Source organism: Malaclemys terrapin, chromosome 2 (assembly GCF_027887155.1).
Source record: "Malaclemys terrapin pileata isolate rMalTer1 chromosome 2, rMalTer1.hap1, whole genome shotgun sequence".
Taxonomy (NCBI): Eukaryota; Metazoa; Chordata; order Testudines; family Emydidae; genus Malaclemys; species Malaclemys terrapin.
In genome coordinates this window covers 22,367,579-22,387,708 of record NC_071506.1, presented here as the reverse complement: position 1 = coordinate 22,387,708, position 20,130 = coordinate 22,367,579, and the positions used below count along the sequence as shown (strand labels likewise).

General features: G+C 40.9%; 1 protein-coding gene across 6 annotated transcripts in view; it reads left to right on the top strand.

Moving 5' to 3' along the window:
- The window catches only part of TBC1D31 (TBC1 domain family member 31), a 35,494-nt gene extending 15,591 nt beyond the window's left edge, over positions 1-19,903 (top strand). For 3 of the 6 annotated variants that reach the window (XM_054018901.1, XM_054018904.1, XM_054018902.1), the window contains 10 exons: positions 532-711; positions 1,704-1,936; positions 2,873-3,025; positions 3,975-4,110; positions 4,443-4,535; positions 8,642-8,782; positions 10,194-10,388; positions 10,821-10,971; positions 13,961-14,092; positions 19,601-19,903. In XM_054018901.1, the coding sequence (XP_053874876.1) occupies positions 532-711; positions 1,704-1,936; positions 2,873-3,025; positions 3,975-4,110; positions 4,443-4,535; positions 8,642-8,782; positions 10,194-10,388; positions 10,821-10,971; positions 13,961-14,092; positions 19,601-19,746 (1,560 nt within the window). In that variant the 3' untranslated portion in view covers positions 19,747-19,903. Of the gene's footprint in view, positions 1-531; positions 712-1,703; positions 1,937-2,872; positions 3,026-3,974; positions 4,111-4,442; positions 4,536-8,641; positions 8,783-10,193; positions 10,389-10,620; positions 10,972-13,960; positions 14,093-19,600 lie in introns of those variants that run through there. The other 3 variants (XM_054018903.1, XM_054018906.1, XM_054018905.1) reach the window with 3 other exon arrangements.
- Positions 19,904-20,130: the final 227 nt, after the last annotated feature.

The window sequence follows — 20,130 nt, the reverse complement described above, 5'->3', positions numbered from 1 at the left end:
TAGGACTTAAAGTTGCCCTTTCTTGCAATCATATAGATTCAGAAATCTATCAGGGAAAATTATAAATCAATTTTTTATATCATTTTATCTTGGTTTTTAAAATATACACAACTGTGGTGACTGAATTCAGTAAACAGATACAGTAACATAAAACCAAATATTCAATTAAGCTAAAATATACAGTTAATTTATATATTACTAATTATTTAGTTACTAAGAATAATTCTAATTTGAAAAATCATACATCTGTCTTTGAGTAAATGAAAGGAAAGAAAGTAAGAATGAGAGAGGTAAGAAATATATTTATGTAAACCACATCTAGTTCATCAGCTGCATATGGTGGGGACCTTATTATGTATCTTTTGGTATAGTTCCAATGTGCTATGTATTTACAAATAGATTAAAATCTCAACATCAGATAGGAAAGGTCCCCCTACACATTCAGATTTGTCTTCCTTTGTAATATTTCTATGATGGGAACTGAGAAGCTCTACTAATGGATTATTTTATTAATTTTCCCAATTAATTTAGCTATATGCCTGGCCTCTTCTAGAAACATTGTTCTCTGAGGTTCTAACAAGAGAAGAATGGCTGAAAGTGTTTGATAATATCTTTTCCAACCATCCTTCATACTTTCTCATGATGGTTGCTGCCTATATCATATGTTCCAGAGCTCCTTTGCTTCACTGTAATCAAACAGAGGACTTTGAGGTAAACACCTTACTATGTAAGTCAGAGCCTTGCTACCTATATTAGGTAGGTTCAGAAAAGTTTTGTGTATAATATTTATTTTTAGAGAGCTTAAAAAGAAAAGTTACAGTTGAATGTTAGTTATACTGTGCCTGTTTGAGCAATGTCCTCTAGTATCTGATATATTCACTGTGAAATGAATAAAATATTAATCAATTTACTGCACTTGGTTGTATGAGCAGAGAGGAGTATAAAGAAACTTAAGACCTTGCAGAAATTCTTTTGTTGCCAAGGAAAATGTTTTTTAAATATGGAGAATTCATTACCCATTAAACTACTCTTTGTTTTCTGGTTCTCTTTCTGGACTCAGGATTGACATCTGTATGTTAGGACAATATAAAGTGGTTCTGGCATTTTGATGTTTCATTATTTTGCTTTCTAAAATGCAAGCACAGTGAGGCAGTCTTGGTTGATTTCCCCTCAACTAAAATGAAAATATTTTATTGTACTTCTGAAGTTATGGAGAGCATTGGGGAAAGAAAAGTATTCTTTATATGGAAAAATCTCCATTTGCAAAAATTAGGGCCTAATTTTGCAGACGCACATGTGAGTAATCGATTACTCATCTGGGTAAAATTATTCTCACGTGTATTGCAGAATTGAGGCCATAACTCATGAGCAGAGTTGAAAGCACTTCTAATCCTTCTCTCACTCAGTATGGCAAAAAGATATATACATATGGGAGAGAGGGCAGACTAACATTCCTAGCATTTGGAGTAAAGGGAGTGAAGCAGAGGTAGTTCTTTCAGGATTTAGTCGTTTGGGTTAAGTCAATTGAGCCTTTATGTATGTATGGATGTATGTATTATATTGACTAGTGGTGCCAGGATGACATTTTCTTTTAATCAGCTTTTAGCATACAGAATTAACTAATACGTTTACATACCTATTGGGAAAGCATAGTAACTTGTTCAACTTTTTGTAGGATTTAAAATGAAAACTTTTTCTTACAGTATTTCTTCCATCATCGGAACAATCTGGATATTAATGTTGTGATTAAAGAAGCCTATCATCTTATGGAAGCTACCCCAGCAGACATCCATCCACAACGTATGCTTGATGACTTCATACCACTCACAAAGGGCCAGTACCCAGTATTTAATAAATACCCCAGGTTTATTGTGGATTATCAGACTCAGGAGCGAGAGAGGATCAGACAGGATGAAATAGAATATTTACGAGAAAGGTATTCATGGGAAAATAGAAGGAAACTTTAAAATTGGGAGAGGGGGTAGATATCTATTGGATTTACTGGAAAATAGAGCGATGAGGGTTGCCAACTTTCTAATTGCACAAAACGGAACACCTTTGCCCTGCCCCGAGGCCCCACCCCTTCTCTGAGGCCCCCACCCCTCGCTGACTCCATCTCCCTTCCCTCTGTCGCTTGCTCTCTCCCACCCTCACTCACTCATTTTCACGGGGTTGGGGCAGGGGTTGGGATGCGGGTTGGGGTAAGGGCTCTGGGGTGGGGCCAGAAATGAGGGGTTGCGTGGGCGAGTGAAGGCTCTGGCTGGCGGGGGTGGGCTCTGGGGTTGGGCTGGGGATGAGGGGTTTGCGGTGCAGGAGGGGGCTCAGGGCTGGGGCATGGGGTTGGGCTGTGGGAGGGGGTGTGGGCTCTGGGAGGGAGTTTGGGTGTGGGACAGGGCTCAGGGCTGGGGCAGAGGGTTGGGGTGAGGGAGGGGGTGAGGGATGCAGGATCCAGGTAGCGCTTACCTCAGGTGGCTCCCAGGAAGCAGCTGGCATGTCCCTCTGGCTCCTTGGAGGTGTGGCCACACGGCTCTGCATGCTGCCCTCTCCCGCAGGCACTGCTTCTGGAGCTCCCAGTGGCTGCAGTTCCCAGAGCAGAAGCAACGCACGGAGGCCCTGTGGCCGCCTAGGAGCCGGGGAGACATGCCGGCCGGTTCCCGGTAGCCGCGCAGAGCTGGGCATGGAGCCTGCCAGCCGCATGCAAACCAAACTTTTAATGGCCCAGTCATCACTGGGCAATTTGAGCACAGACATAAATTTTATAATAATCTTAATTAATACTTTTCCAATATATGACCAGCAGTTTTTACTACCTGAATAATTTCTTGAAATCTATTTTGGTTTCTATGGTAATATATAAAAATATTTTATGCAGACAATTAGTTCATGAAATAGAAGCTAAAGCAGTACAGCGAAAAGTCGAAGATGAGGCCTGGTATCGGAAGCAAGAGCTGCTTCGTGAGGCTGAAGAACAGAGGAGAAAAATTCTGCTGCAAGAAGAGGAAAAACTGGCAGATCAAAGACAGAGGTATTAGTAGTAGTATGAAGCATGGCTACAGCACCCTGCTATTAAATCTTTTATCACAAGTAGGGACAGAGATGGCCACTATTTTGTTCAAATTGTAATATGCAGAAGCAGTGCGGTCTAGTGGGTAGGGCATTGGACTGGGAATCAGGCAATCGGGATTCTGTTCCTGGCGCTGCCTTTGACCTGCTGTGTGATGTTGGGCAAGTCACATGTCTGCAGTCCCACTTTTTCTCTTCCCAAACAACTTACGTACTTGCCTCTTTAGTCTATCTTTCACTATGTGTTTGTGCAGTGGAGCTTCAATTTCAGTTGTTGCCTTTAGCTGCTACTGTGATAGACGTTATTTATATTAATGAGGGTGCATATTCTCAAATTTCTATTGGCGATAAGAGTTTTTCTTATAAATTAGGACTTGGTAGGTAATTAAAATGCAGAAAGAGTCTATAAACTTTGGGATTATAAACTGTGAGAGAAATTCAAGATCCCCATGAGGGTTTTTTTTGTAAAGGGGGATATTTTTTAGACGCATAAAACATACACAATTTTTTTTTTTTTAATTGAGAGTTGCGGACTAAAGGGGTTAAGTGACTTTCCTTATCTGCTAATGAATGAGGAGTACAATTCTGGTCAGGAGGTGGAGTAATATTATTGTGAAATTTTCTCAACAAACTAAAGTGCCCCCTTTTTTTTTTTAATTGACACCAATAGTTATAGAATTGATGAGACTTTCGTGGGAAATGGGGAGAGAGTGCCACTCTTTGGATTTAAATCTGTCTTATAACAGTGCAGTTTTCATTTCCAAAACAAAACTATTATGTCAAGAGCGTTAGCAGTTAAAGAGAGTAGTTCATGACAGGTAACGGTTAACTGTTATGGAACATCACACTCTTCAGTGTCAGCCTTCCACCAGTAAAGGTTTATTTATTCCTATATCATTTTTGCTTTGAAGACTAACAGCTGTGAAAAGAGAGTTGAAAGTAAAGGAGCTGCAGTTATTGGATGCTGCAAGAAGGCGTTTCCTGAAACATCAGCAGGATCAGCGTCAAATGGAGCTAAAACGTCTGGATGATGAAATTGCAAGAAAGGTTTGTTTTCCTCATCTAAGCAATATTTCCTCCAATGTTTATTAAGAGAAGTAAATAAGAAAAAATTAATAACTCATGAAACCAATTGTAGCATGTTTTGTGAAACAAGATGTATTTAGCCAAAGTTGGGCAGGTGTCTGATTCATTCATATTTGTATAGTTTAATTTGGCACCTGCTGCTGTCCACACAGTTTACTAAAATTAGCAAAATTTCCTGGGAAAAGCCAGATTGATCCAAATGTTGGCATTGCTGAAAAACGAAGTGAGATGGTGGTAAAGAAAAAACAACTTTTCCATTTTGGGGTTTTTATGTGTATATTTGTTTCCTCTAGGTGTCCATGAGAGAGCGAGAAACAGCTGCTACTGTTCAAGATGTAGAAGTGCGGCAAATGGAACTTGAATCCCAAAGACAGCTTTTTGAACAGGTATATGACAATGAACTATATACAGTCTCTTGTTTTTTTCTATTTATTTTTTGTTAAATTTTAAAATATGTATACAGAAAAAACAAATTATACATAAACTTCTCAAATATATTAACCATTTGCTACCTAACCTTAGCTGTACTTGAAATACTGAATTATAGATTATCTGAATGCTTAAAATATAAATGAAGTATTTGTATTACATAACTTACAAACAAACAACATTTGTTTATAAAAATCCAACTAGTTCAAGTATTGAAACAAGATAAAGAATAGAAGCAAAGTTCAGAGGAGGAGTATAGAGACTGGGGGGGAAGGAAGTGGATAGAGAGGAAGGAGAGGCAAGTGGTGGGCCTCATGCATTTAACGAGATCATTCAGATACTTCTAGGAAATCATCCCATGTTTCTGAGAATTTTTCTTGGGTATTTGTTACCATATACAATTCTTTCCTTGGTAGCCAAGTTTACGATGTCTATGCTCCAGTCTTCAAATGCTGGTCGTTTTTTGGATTTCCATTTTTGTAATACTAATCTTTAGGTAATTGTAAGTGCTCTGCTGAACCAAAGTTTTTTTCAGATGTATTCAGCTTCCAATCAACATACATTAGGTTTAGTTTGTAATACAATTTTATTTGATAGGAAAAAATTAACTGCAATTCAGTTCTTCCCAAAACATACAGGTATAAGAGCATTCTTAGAGCATATGGGTTAAGTGTGCACCTGCTGAATCACAGTGCAACATTTTTTTCACTTATCGCTGCCTGTTTTGAATAGTTGGAGTGGGATCCAATGCATCCTCCATGTGATTTTTCTGCTAGATTAATCTTAAATGGAGGTCCAAGGAACAGTTCAGAGCACTGACTAAAATTTGTTTTCATTGGTTAGGAGAGAATAATTGGCCTAGTTCCTTCTCCCATTTCTTTTTTAGGGAATCTGTGTTTAATTCAAATTTGCAGACCAAGTGTGCATATGATGTTACCATAGGTCTTGGCAATCTGGGTAATATCTGGAGAAATGAAAGCAGTTCAGGTGGGTCATGGGTGGCGCAGGCATCGGGGCCAAACAGATCAGAGATGGCATGTTTAAGTTGGATATATTGTCCCTCCTTCTTAGTCTCTAGATTGAACTTTTCTTTTGATATTGTAAAAGGGAGGAAGGTATCATTTGCATTAAATTGACTGATGGTCAGAATCCCTTTCCTAATCCAGTCTGGCCAAATGATGGGGTTGCGTGCTATACAGATTTTTGTGTTACCCCAGATAGAGGCCCTGGTATGTAGACAGGGGTGATTTTTAAATTTAGTAGACATAATATGCCAGTTATTTTTGGCTGCCATGATAGTTTGGTAATTGCTCTTTAGGGAATTGGTAGTAATCTCAGTGCAGTGCATTGGAAAGGGGTAAAGAAGCAACGAATTCTGCTTCCAGCTGGAGATAGCCCAGTGTTCTACACCACGAGGGAATGAGCCACTGTGCTGCTTGGCTAAGAATTATTGTCTGGTAAAGTTCAAAGCTAGGAAATCGAAAACCACCTGCTTTGACAGGGAGCTGTAATCTATGTAGGAGATTCTGGGTTTGTTACCAACATCCCACAAGAAGGACCTGACCATGGTGTTGATTTTGGTAAAATAAAAGGGAGGAATATGGAATTCAGAATAAAAAGGATCTTGGGAAGAACATTCATTTTGATTGGGGAAAAATAAACAAAGAGAGAGAGCGCCTGCCATCTATTTAAACTGTTTGTTAACTGCATGATTAATGGGGCTAGATTAGCCTTGGCTGTGCTTTTAATTTCCTTAAGGAACAGGTACCAAGATATCTGAGGTTTGTCTGTTGCCATCTAAGGCTTTGTGTACACTGGACTTTTGTCAGTAAAACTGTTGTCATTCAGACAACACCCCTGAACAACAAAAGTTTTACCAACAAAAAGTGCCGGTGTTAACAGCGCTTTGTTGGCGGAAATGCTCTCCTGCCAACAAAGCTGATGCTGCTCGTTGGGGGTGGAAGTTTTTTGTTGGTGGCAGAGCTCTCTTCTACCGACAAACAGCGGGCGGCTACACTGCGCACCTTTTGGCAGTACGGCTGTAGCAGCACAGCTGTGTCGCTAAAAGGTGCATAGTGTAGACATAGCCTAAATGTAACTAGATCCAGTGAGATCTTCATTGCTTCTGACTTATCCCAATTTATCTTGTAGCCAGAGAATTTACCAAAATTATCTATTGTTTGTGGGATATTTGGAAGAAACTTGTTTTGAATGGTTGTTCCTTTGCAGTTCCCAAATTCCATTTGATTGCTTTGGCCAGATTGGGGGGAGGGAGGCGAGAGAGAGAGAGAGGCCTCTTTCTTTAATTAAAAAGTATCAGTGGCACCTCAGGACTGCTTCTTTGTGCCATTTTTTTCCTTCATGTACATACAAATATAACTTGGTTGTTACAAGTTGCATCTGCACACTTGGGTGAAGAGGATTACTGAGGAAAAAGTTACCATCAGTAGAAATGAGTCTAAAAGTAATGCTGTTCCTCTTTGCAACTCCTGTGTTAGTCTACAATATCCTGATGTTTACTGAAGCAATGCAGTGATACTCAGACCTCAGTGGCTCAGGAGCTAAATTAGTGATCAGTATTACCCAAAAGAGCCTCAGTAGTGTGAATTCATTGTTGCATTTACTATAGTGCTATATATTCATATTTAAACAGTATGACCAGGGAAATATTTAGTTATTATATAGATATAATTCTCATAGCAAAATGACTGACCAAGTATTATTTTATCAATTACAGTTGGTTAATAACATAGTAAAAGCATCCTTAATTAAATCACACAGTCTTTTTAATATCATGTGCGGCAAAAAGCCACAGGAGACCTATTAAAGAGCCACTTGTGGCTCTCAAGCCTCAGTCAGAGTATAAAATTGTCAATAGCATTATTAAAAAAAAAAGGGGATGGGTAAATGTTTATGGAAAAAGAGTGTTTTTCTTTCAAAATGTCTTCATTATTACTGTTCATAAAGCAGTTTCTATTCTGTAATCCTGCTATAAAAATCAGAAAAGAATTCTACTGGGTTTTAAAATATTTACTGCTTAAAGATAGAAAGTCAGTTTCATGTGACAAGTGGCTTCCCGCCTGTTAAAAAGTGCTGCTGCCAGCGGGTAGCTGTAGAAATGCCAATTTTAGTTACAAAGATTGAGCCAGGTTTTCAAAACCCACCGATGCCCATCTTGAACCCAAGCGAAACACAACTTGCATGCACATAAGTGGACTTCTGAAAAATCTGACCAATTATTTTCAAATGCACCTTCACATCACTTGTATGTGATAAGAAATACTTCTTGTCATATGAAATTTCTAAATCTGTGCTGAGCATAATGGGATTAACTGTCTTTAAGGGTTCACTTATTAAATATACAGTCAACTGCAGTGTGGGTATTGTGGCTACGCAACACAAACCAGTCTAAACCTATTTATACTTAGTATCTGTAAAGTCAGCAGCTTAAGGAATTAGTTTTATAATGATCAGGACCTTCAGGATAAGGGGGTAGTGCTTATTTAACTAACTGATCCATTCTAGAAAAGGGTATTGAGAGTCAGGATTCCTAGCTGTGCTACTGACTTGTATGGCCTTCAGCAAATCATTTAATTTCTCTGTGCCCTAGTTTACCATCGGGATAGTGGGTATGATGATATCTCTGTATCTCGCATTGGTGCTGTGAAACTTAATTCAAATTTGAAGTATTTTGAGATCCTTGGATAAAAGGTGCTATAGATGTACAACTTATTTACAATGTGCCTGGTTCATCATGATAGTATTCCAGCTTTACATTGGGGTAATTCCACTGCAGTCCATTGAATGGAGTTATGTCAGCATAAACTGTAGAATCACTGTGGTGATTCAGGTGCAGCGTATATGTTAATATAGAGTGGATAAAGCAATCTGGGGGAGGGAGATACTTATGGTTGGTTATGAAATGCATTAGGGTGGGGTGTACCTGATATCCTTGAACATACTCGTTTCTGCACTGAAGTTTTTAATATGAAAAAGCCGTAATTATCTTTAATATATAGTATTAGCTTAATTATTGTATTTTTATGCACACCTGTTTTTACAGCAACTTGTCAAAGATCAAGAGACAGTGACACAGGAAGTAAAAGGAGAGATAGATGCCAGTCGAAGAAGGGCTGATCTTGAAGAACATCTAGTTCAGAGGTTGATAGAAATTGATCGGGATGAGGACCGTAAAGCACAGGTGGTAAGAAAATGGATTTAACTTGTATATTTGGAAGGAATTCCTCTTCCTGCAAACAAGCATGAAAATCTTTCAAAGAAAAGGAATCCTAATTTTTCCTGACAACTACACTTACTATATTTTGACCTTATGCAAAGAATCCCACTTTAAGTGCTGTTCAGACAGCTGGAGTATATTGAAGTCCTGCTAGGCATGGCTTGAGTGAAAGCCCTCCTTTGTCTTCCCAGAGACTGGAAGACATATGAGAATTAGCATGACCCTTCTAGTAGATACTGCTGGTTCCCAGTTTTATCTTTCTGTCAAGAATGTTGGATCTCATGGCAACAAATATCTGGGTTTTGGTTCTTTGTGGTCACAAGTGATGCTCTCTAAAGACTTGGTGGGAATCAGCAGGCAATTTAACTATAGGCTAGGGGTGGCCAACCGGTGGCTCTGGAGCCACATGCAGCTCTTCAGAAGTTAATATGTGGTTCCTTGTATAAGCACCGACTCCGGGGCTGGAGCTACAGGTGCCAACTTTCCAATGTGCTGGGGGTGCTCACTGCTCAACCCCTAGCTCTGCCACAGGCCCTGCCCGCACTCCACCCTCTTCCCGCCCCCTCCCCTGAGCCTGACGTGCCCTCGCTCCTCCCCCTCGCGTCCTCCCAGTGCCTCCTGCATGCCACGAAACAGCTGATCGGGAGGTGCGGGGAAAGAGGGGGAGGCGCTGGGGGGCGGGGGAAGCTGATGTGGGGGGGCTACTGACGTATTACTATGGCTCTTTGGCAATGTACATTGGTAAATTCTGGCTCCTTCTCAGGCTCAAGTTGGCCACCCCTGCTATAGACATTAACTTCCAAATTACAGTACTCAATAGATGCATCCAGCTTGGCATTACGAGCTTGTTTGGGTTTCCAAGCTCAGAACTCTTAGCAGCACAGTTGAAAGACAGTTGAAGCTTACCCACTGTCCCACTGCTTAGCAACTGTCTCCATAGTTTGTCCAGAAATAATCATATACATCTGTTTTTTTTTAATCTGCCTTCAATTTTGTGGGTGCAGTTAACTGTGGGTAGAAATGGTAGTATTTAGGTATCTGATTTAATTGTACTTGCAAATCAAGTAAATATTTAAATGTTAGCAAAATGGCACCCCTAAAATATTAGAGGTTCAGTTAAGCCTTCTTTAAAATAAGCCCCATGTATAAATAAGAAGATAGCAGAGGTGAGAGATAAGCAAAGGGAGAGACTTGTAAAGAAAGAATTTGGAAAGAGCTCTACTGCAGCGATAATTCTCTGGCACCTATTGCTGGTAGAGATCTTTAACAATGGCAGTGAAATAAATTTAAGTTTGAACGAAGAACGTTGTTCTTTATCTGTATTCGGATAGTGTGCTAAAGTTAAAGTAAGTGTATTTGGCTGATCACTTTTTCTTAGCTGGCTGAAGAAAGTTTAGCAAAAGCTGATCAGAAGTGCATCGACACAGACTGGAGAATCCAAGCCTTGTATAAACAAAGATGTGATGATCTGGACCGCGAGGCACATTATGAAGAGATAGCTAAACTTCTTCATGACAACAGAGTAAAAGAAGCAGAGCTGCTGAAAGCAATGAAGGAAGAGGAGGATAAAAGGGTAAGCATCTCTTTGCATTTTTGGAGAGACAATGTGCAAAAGAGAAAAAGTGTGTGGCTGTGGCATGGTGCAGAATGAAAAGTCAAACGGTTTTTACCAAAAAAGTGTCCCCCCAAATTTGTTTTTACCCTAATGTCTTTTCCCTGATTTTGCTGATCAACTAACAGTGTATAGCTAGACTCAACGTTTTTCCTAGTCTAGACCCAGAATAATATCTTTTACCTCCCTTTAGCTGCTTCAAGAGGACCCTGGTGGGCATCAGCAAAAGCTCTTCTCAAAAGTAGAAAACATTAACTCAGTGTCTTACAGCACTTTTTTGTGTTAATTAATGATGGTATGTAATTTTAAATCATTCAAAATGCTTTCTGTGAAGCTTGCTTTTTGCACATTGCACTTGTATTGAAAATGTACTGAAATGAGTCTGTTGTATAGTGGGAAGAAGTTACAGAGAAACGAGCTCAACTGGAAGCAGAGCAGCTAGCTGTTGCTGCGTTGGACGCACAGAGGAAGCAGTTCTTAGATGATGAAATGAACGACGCAATAGAACTGGCTGAAAAGCTACAAAGTGAAGATGGCTATTTTGGTGAGCATACAATCTAGTACTTCCATCTACAGTGTACATGACATGGATATTACAATAACTCATCTATGTAAATATTTTTACCAGTATCATAAAAATGTAGGACTGGAAGGGACCTTGATAGGTCAGCTAGTCCAGTCCCCTGCATTGAGGCAGGACTAAGTATTATCTAGACCATCCCTCCAATGATGGAGATCCCACAACCTCCCTTGGGTAATTTGTCCCAGTGCTTAACTACCCTTATAGTTAGGAAGTTTCTCCTAATGTCCAACCTAAATCTCCTTTGCTGGAATTTAAGCCCATTACTTGTTGTCCTGTCCTCTGTGATGAGCAGAACAATTTATCCTCCTCCTCCTCCTCTATATAACAACCTTTTATGTACTTGAAGACTGTTATCATCTCCCCCCTCAGTCTTCTCCAGATTAAAAAAAACCCAATTGTTTCAATCTTTCCTTGTAGGTCATGTTTTCTAGACCTTTAATTGTTTTTGCTACTCTCCTCTGGACTTTCTCCAGTTTGTCCACATCTTTCCCGAAGTGTGGTGCCCATAACTGGACACAGCACTCCAGTTGAGGCCTTATCAGTACTGAGTAAAATGGAGGAATTTCTTCTCATGTCTTGCTTACAACACTCCTAATATATCCCAGAATGATATCCACTCTTTTTGCAACAGTATTACATTGTTGACTCATATTTAGCTTGTGATCAACTGTAACTCCCAGATCCTTTTCTCCAGTACTCCTTCTTAGGCAGTCATTTCCCATTTTGTATTTGTGCAGTTGATTATTCCTTGCTAAGTGTAGTGCTCTGTATTTGTCCTTATTGAATTTCATCCTGTTTATTTCAGACCATTTCACCAGTTTGTCAAGATCATTTTGAATTCTAGTACATGCCAGATATCCATCCATAAGTCTGACAAATATGGCCAAACTTTTAAAAGAACCTCTATTTGGTCTCTTCCATCGATTGCAAACAACAAATAACATTTAGAAGCTTCTAAATGTATGTACATACACCTAACTACATACACTTCTGTATGTAGTTAAGAATCTAAATTTTGCAACGGGCACCCACAATTGATTTCCACCCACAAAACTGAAGACCATTAAAAAATATATCAACCCCTACTTTATATTGTTTTAAAATGTTTGTTGGATTTGTAAATAAACTGAATGAGAGGGGGTAGTGTTCTTTAAATTTTCATTGAACCAGAAGCTTTAAATTAACTACTAATCATCTACTGGGAGATGGTGACGGTTGTGGTTTCCCACGATATAACAAAATATTTTACATAAATATACAATAAGTTTCTCTGCAGATTTTACTTCTTCCATTCCAGCACCAGGTTGTTTTCAGACAGAAGAACCAGCACTGTTCCCGTCTCACACCATTAATACAGTTTCAGTTTAATTCTTGACTTTGCCATCTCCTCTAACTGCTCATTGCGAGTGGACAGGGACAGATCTTACTGCATATAGAGTGCAGACTTTGTAGTATAGTCTGTATGTAGTTAGAGAATATAAAACATAATACCAAATTGCTCATTTTGCATTTGTTCCTATCGCCACTGTGGTGTGTGTGTACAAATGTCTTTCCTTTGCCACTGGGATTTTGTAAACTCCTAGAAATTGGAGTTGGAAAATATCTGTTAAATCATCTAATCCTAAATCAGGGGTTCCCAAACTTGTTTCGCGGCTTGTTCAGAGTAAGCCCCTGGCAGGCCGTGAGACGCTTTGTTTACCTGAGCGTCCGCAGGTACGGCCGCTCGCAGCTCCCAGTGCAGCAGTTCGCCGTTCCTGGCCAATGGGAGCTACGGGAAACGGCGTGGGCCCCACCGCTTCCTGCAGGTCCCATTGGCCGGGAACAGCAAACCGTGGCCACTCAGAGCTGCGAGCGGCCATACCTGCGGACGCTCAGGTAAACAAAGCGTCTCACGGCCCGCCAGGGGCTTACCCTGAACAAGCCGCGAACTAAGTTTGGGAACCCATGTAAATCAAAGCAGGATTGTTCCCTATGGTGTATTTACACATCCAACTCTTTGCTCAGCAAGATGAAGCTGAAAAGCTTAAAAAAACACCTGTACTATGCCTTAGAAGTGCTCTAAAATTAAGTGGTATGATAGAGCACTGTTTAAATAAATATCTCCAGACATTTTTGTAAAAAGTTTTTTCTTCCTCTGCTGTTTAAAAAACTCTTGAGAGAGAAACACCAACAAAATGATCAGGCCCCACCCCTTATTACCACACACACACTCTTGCACAAAGTTTGTCCAACTGAGGTCACAAGGGTGGCTTGCTGGAAGTGCGTAATTCACATAATGTGAACGAAATTTCAGTTGTCTTAGTCTTCTTACTCAAGGTGCCACCCACTAAGACTACAAGTCCCAGTATGCAATATTCTACCTGTATCTTAATGGCCCATTTGTCATTAGCTGAGTCACTCATATTTTAAAAAATATTGCGTTGTGGGACCTACAGTTTCTGAAAATCACAATTTAGTAGAAATGCGTGGTCTTGGCCCCACAGACGGACATTTTTTGTTATAAATTTTCCAATCCCTACTTAATTGGAGCTGCCTGCACACTAAATCTAAGTCCATGTCTTCACAGTGAGTTACTACATGGCAAGCCAGGTGCAAATCTACAGTGTGCCACCTTGCCATGCAGCAATATCCCATGCAAACACTGCTACAGCCCAGTGAAAGTCCCAGAGTGCAGTTTAGCATACCATGCTCTCTAGTAGTATGCTATGCTTCACACCAGAACTCTTGCTGCACTGTTGCAGTGTTCACATGGGACATTACTGTGTAGCAAGGTGGCACTCTGTAGATTTGCACCCTAGCTTGCCATGCAGTAATTCAATGTGAAGACGTAGTCTTAGATTTAGTGTGCAGGCAGCTCCAATTAAGTAGGGACTGGAAAATGTGGCTTGTAATAAACATTAGCTATTAAATTCTTACAGTTTACAAAGAAACTTCTCTCCATTTCCCACAGAGAGATTGCGTGATTTAAAGACTGGGTGTGTACAGCAAGATTTAAAATTCCAGCAGGTGCTGAGGGAAGCCCAACCCAAGTCAGGATATGTCTGTCTAAATGATTTATCTACAGCAGAGTCCTCAGCACACTGTAAGTTGCTAAACTTTGGAATAGTCTTTCTCTCACTTCTAATTTTGGAAGTATTACCCGGGCACCAAGTTTGGGGAATCAGTCTTTGGTAAATGTGCAGATTGATTTTTAATTGATTTCACACCTGAAAAATCCCTTTAAAAACCAGTAATTGTGAAGGCAGTAGGCAACTCAACTCTGCCGGATTATGAGAGATGCCTCTCGTGTTAGACCCAACTGTATCTTCATCCCATATTTGTATAGAAGTTGCATTTGTATCTATGGCTTAAACACCGTTACATAGCCCTCTGTGGCTTTTCGGAGTGGAGAAAATGTAGAATTACCTGTCATTCAAATCATCTGGAGAGGACTCATTTGTTGTGGCCAATAATTATCTAATCTAATTATCTCTAATTATCTCTTCTGGGCTGTCTCTGCTTCTACAGCCAATGAAAATGCTTGTTAAAAGCTATTCTTTAGTTGTACATCTTATTGGTGAAATCCTCCTGCACCACAGGAAACCTTAATACCTTTGAAACTTTAATAGCACTTTAGCTTCTCCATTTGCCACAAAGTACAGTACAGTAATGATACATTTTGCAAAGGACCTAAAAGAACCCCTAGGAAGTAGGAGTTGCTCTCCACTTGCAGTATTTAGAGCTATCTCCTGAGTAATCAAGGGACTGAATGAAGGAATAAAAGTGCAGTAATTGTCTTGTTATATATTTAAGACTTAGCCCTGCAGTATTATTCTCCAATAAGAAATAACTTTGTACTACTTTAGTAATGAAAAAACTGAATCCCATACAGGTCAGACTAGATTGGGGTGGGCAAACTACGGCTCTCAGGCCAGATCTGGCTCGTCAGGGCTTTGGATCCGGTGTATGGGATTGCCAGCCCCGTGGCGCCGCAGGCCCTGCGCCGCTCCTGGAAGCGGCCGGCACCATGTCCCTGCAGCCCTTGGGGGTGGGGGGCAGAGGGCTCTGCACGCTGCCCTCGTCTGCAGGCACCGCCCCCTGCAGCTCCCATTGGCTGGGAATGCAGGCGAGGGCAGCGCGTGGAGCCTCCGGCCCCCCATCCCCAGGGGCTGAAGGGATGTGGTGCTGGCCACTTCAGGGAGCGGCATGGAGCCAGGGCAGGCTGGCAGCCTGCCTGAGCCCCGCTGCACGCCACTGCCACCCTGGAGCCGCTCCAGATCCTTTATGAAGGATCCAATTTCATTGCAACAGAAGACTGACAGTTCTGTAAGATTTCCTGTGAGTCTGCATATTACACTGATGCAATAAAGATTCTTTGGAAACCAGGCTCCATGATAAATTATAAATAATAATACTAGAGCAACTGTCCACTTCAAAGCACTTTTACAAACAATCCTCAAAGGACTCCAATAAAGTAGGTACACCGCTACCTCGATATAACATGACCCGATATAACACGAATTTGGATATAACATGGTAAAGCAGTGCTCCGGGGGGGCGGGGCTGCGCACTCCGGTGGATCAAAGCAAGTTCAATATAACGCGGTTTCACCTATAATGCGGTAAGATTTTTTGGCTCCTGAGGACAGCGTTATATCGAGGTAGAGGTGTATTATTCACTCTTTATAAATGAGGAGACTGAGGCAGAGGTGTTAAGCAATTTATCACAGAGTGAGTATGTGTCAGAGACAAGATTAGAACTCAGGAGTTCATCACACAGTTACAAAGAATTTAAAAATAAAGTATGGCCAAACCACACTTAAATGACAACTCATCCGAGCATCCAAAGAAGCTTTACAAACATTAAAATCAATCCTCAACATCGTTATTAAGTAGGTATGAATTTTTACACTAGAGCTTTACTAATGTGTACTCCTTTTTGGGAGAACACTGGAAATGACTGAATTTTACCAGCTAGTAAGTGAGCAAACAAAAAAGCACATCACAAAATGTATTTTGGTAATTTGACGCATGTTTGGTTTTAATTAGTAATACTTCACATTATAGTAATTTATATAAATTACTAAGAAAATCTTATTTAGCCTTTGCACTGCACTTTACTATACTATAATATTTTTATACAATTTGGAAGCTGTAATCTGAAACCTCACTACAGCTTCCTACTATTAAAGCTTTGCTCAGTACACTTTTTATCATGTGAATTATGGGCATAGGTGCTGACTTCTGCTGGCACCAGTGGGTGCTCGACCCCCGCTCTGCCCCTGGCCTTGCCCTGACTCCACCCCTTCCCCGCCCCCATTCCAACCCCTTCCCCAAAGTCCCCACCCCAACTCCGCCCCCTCCCTGCCCCATTTCAACCCCTTCCCCAAATCCCCGCCCCGACCCCGCCTCTTCCCCACCTCCTCCCCTGAGCATGTCACATTCCCGCTCCTCCCCCCTCCCTCCCAGAGCTTGTTATGCCACCAAACAGCTGTTTTGCGGCGGCAAGCGCTGGGAGGAGGAGTGGGGACGCGGCACACTCAGGGGAGGAGGCGGAGGTGAGATGGGGAGGGGAGCTTGGCTGCACCCCCAATTTTTCCCCATGGGTGCTCCAGCCCCGGAGCACCCACGGAGTCGGTGCCTATGATTATGGGGTATAGAGATCATCAGTACACTGGGAATTAAATACCCATCTTACAGCTGCGCCCTATGTGCAAGTGAATAAGCATTTGTGGATGAGGGGTAGGTTTTAATTTACTGAAGGTCAACAAAGCAAATCTCTGCCAGAGCCCAGAGATATCAGGGCTGCTAGACCACTGCTCTAACTACCAGAATACTCTATAAGCGATTTGACATAATTCCATTCAAGAAAAACAAACAGGATTCTGGAAATACAGTCAAAATGTTTCAGACAAATATTCTGTGGCAGAAAAGTTAAATGAAAGACTTGGTCTGGGCACACTTTTGGGCTTGGCAGGACAATTTTTATGGACCAGTTCTATTTGTGCTACAACTAGCTAATTTCATATGTTCTCAGATTAGGTCATCTTTAGCTCTCCTTCCTCCAATCGGTGTAGTCAGTATCAGTCCTTGTTTCAGTTAATTGTTTTCTGTCTCTCACTGGTATGAATGAATGGCACTTATGATATGATCAAGTATAACTCACTTCATGTGTCATCCTAAACATAGAAATTAACCACTATTCTGTCTAGAAAGATTAATGACAACCCTGCAACCAGCTGTTGGGTGATCAAAGCATACTGTATTGCTGCTGTTTAAGAAGACAGTGAAACACTGTTTCCATAAATACTATAACCAGAAGCAATGAAACTGTAGAGCAGTCTGTATAAAACACAGTATGCTTTCTAATATGCATTTTACAACCTTCCATGAAAAAAATAAATTGACAAAAAGAATTCATAAAACTCCTATTCCGGCTATAATTCACATACTTGTAATGTGCTTTTGGCATCCCGCATTTGTATAAGCCATTGTCAGCCTTAAACATGAATTTCACAACTTTCCATCCATTTCCTCGCTGATTGTTCTATTACAACGACCCTCCACCATATTAACTTTGTCAAGGTTATCTGCATCTCCACACCTGTGACCAAAGTACATAAGCTTGCATCTATTGATTTCTGACATCAGGGTCTACTTCTCGCCAATAATTTGTGCCATAATCCCTCTACTATGTTATATTTTAATACAATACTAATACAGCAGTTAATCTACTGATGTTAAAGTGCATTGAGACTTGTTACCACACAAGTGGCATTAACAAACCTTGTCAAGAATTTTATCATCACCACCATTGGAAGCCAACTGCCCTCCGCCCTACATTTTCACACACAGGTATTGTTTATGGCAGCATAAAACACTTACTGAAATGTTGATTGTATGTCCTTACTGTCTCTCAGAATAATATCCTTTAAATCACTGCTCTGCAGATTTATTTTGAAAGCAGAACCACCAGTTCAGGATGATGAAACCAATCAATCCCTTCAGTCGTCATTTTTTTCTTTAAAATGTATGCTCAATTAGCTTTCACTTAAAACAGATTGTTCGGTATTTCCTTTTTCTTACATGTTTTGATAAGCAGTGAAATAGTTAACAGTGATGTCATTTACAGTATTATCATTGGCACCTGATTTAACACCCACTGAAATGAATGGGATGGTTCACATATCAGAGCTGTTTGAGGCTGTTTCCAAACTCACTCAGACATTGCTGCACAGGTTACACTAAGGGCATGTTTTCAAGGTTCTCTTTGCAACCATAACAGCTAGAAACTTGCATGAGAATGTAATAGAAAATGAGAAAAGGAAAAGAAGAGATTCTGTAAAATAACTGAATCCGCAAATCATGAGGTTGATGGATTTCCACTCCATTCGGCTAAATGCAGTGCCTTGCATAATAACTGAGTTGCCTGTCTACCCCACTTTTTGGCTAGTTCTTTACATCCCTTAGGGAAAACCAACACCAGGAAACACGGTTAAGTATAAAAAAGTCACTTGTTTTTTTCAGGTCTTATATTAGTAATTGTAAACCTATTTTCACACACATTTTTACAAATAGCATGTATTTCATATATGCATATACTAAACATGAACAAGAAAACACATTGTGAAATCCAGTTAAGACAGACTGGATATCTTTTTTTCCTTTTTTTTCCTCTCTTTCTCTCTCTCTATCAAATGAACACTACTCAACCAGTCACCAAAGTCAACCCTAATTCCTTTTGTTTGATGACAATGTTCTTGTGGAATTAATCTTTATTTCCTACGACTTGTAGATTCAAATTTAGCATAATTTCCCCTTTTGAAAATGGTATGTGTTAACAATTGTTAACATTTTGTTTTTCCCTCTATCATTTATGCATCACGGACCTTAAAATCTAATCTCCCCCCTGAAATCTAGTCTCACCTGTGAAATCTGGCTAGTGTCGGGGAGAAGCAGGGCTGGGGGCTCATCTTGTGCTAGTCTCTAGATCAGGGGTGGGCAAATTACGGCCCACAGGCCGGATCTGGCGGTCAGGGCTTTGGATCCGGCCCGCGGGATTGCCACCCGTGACGCCGCGGGCCCCGCGCCACTGCCAGAAGCAGCCGGCACCAGGGCTGCAGGAACATGGTGCAGTGCCAGGACAGGCAGCCTGAGCCCCGCTGCGTACTGCTGCCAACCCGGAGCCCAACCTGAACCCCTCCTGCACCCCAACCCCCTGCCCTGAGCTCCCTGCCTGCACCCCAACCCCTTGCTGCACCTCGCACCCCTCTTGCACCCTAACCCCTTGCCCTGAGCCGCACTCCGCACCCCTCCCTGCACCCCTGCCCTGAGCCCCCTCCCACACTCCGCACCCCCTCCTGCACCCCAACCCCCTGCCTTGAGCCCCCTCCCACACTCCGCACTCCCTCCCACATCCCAACCCCCTGCCCCAGCCCTACATTCAGGGCCCTGCATGCAATTTCCCTACCCAGATGTGGTCCTTGGGCCAAAAAGTTTGCCCACCCCTGGACTAGATGATCATGATGGTCCCTTCTGACCTTAAAGTCTATGAGTCTGAATCTTTTTAGTGGTTTGTTGCAATATTAATTCTGAGCCTTTTTCATTTCTAGTTTCTTTAGATAGAAGACGAGAAGACCTGGAATGCAGAGAACGGGAACTGATGGCAGAAGTCAGAGAGCTCAGGCAAAAACTTACTTCAAAGGCCCGAGCTGCATATCCACTACCTCATTTTCCAGACACAAAGTGGACCACTTAAGAAAGCACACTTCATACTTTAGCTGTACCTTATTAATCACTGGAATTCTAAATAGTTATGTTGTGATCAAAGAGATTGATTTTTAGATTATTTATTATAAATACTTTTGGAAATAATACTTTTGTATATAAAAATAAAATACTAACTAGAAATGTTATAGTTGCTCACTTCTGTTTGTTCTGTCCATAATGACACTTCATTCTTGATTTTTTTTTTTAAATAAACATACTTTTTTTTTATTGCTGTACTACTGAACAATCAATATTTGAGTACAAGGCATATTCTGATTACACCAATTCCCTGAAAAATCAAAGCACTGTTAAAATGATTTATTTGTCAGTAGTATTAATGGGAGTCTCTTTTGTGATCATTTTAATGTTTTCC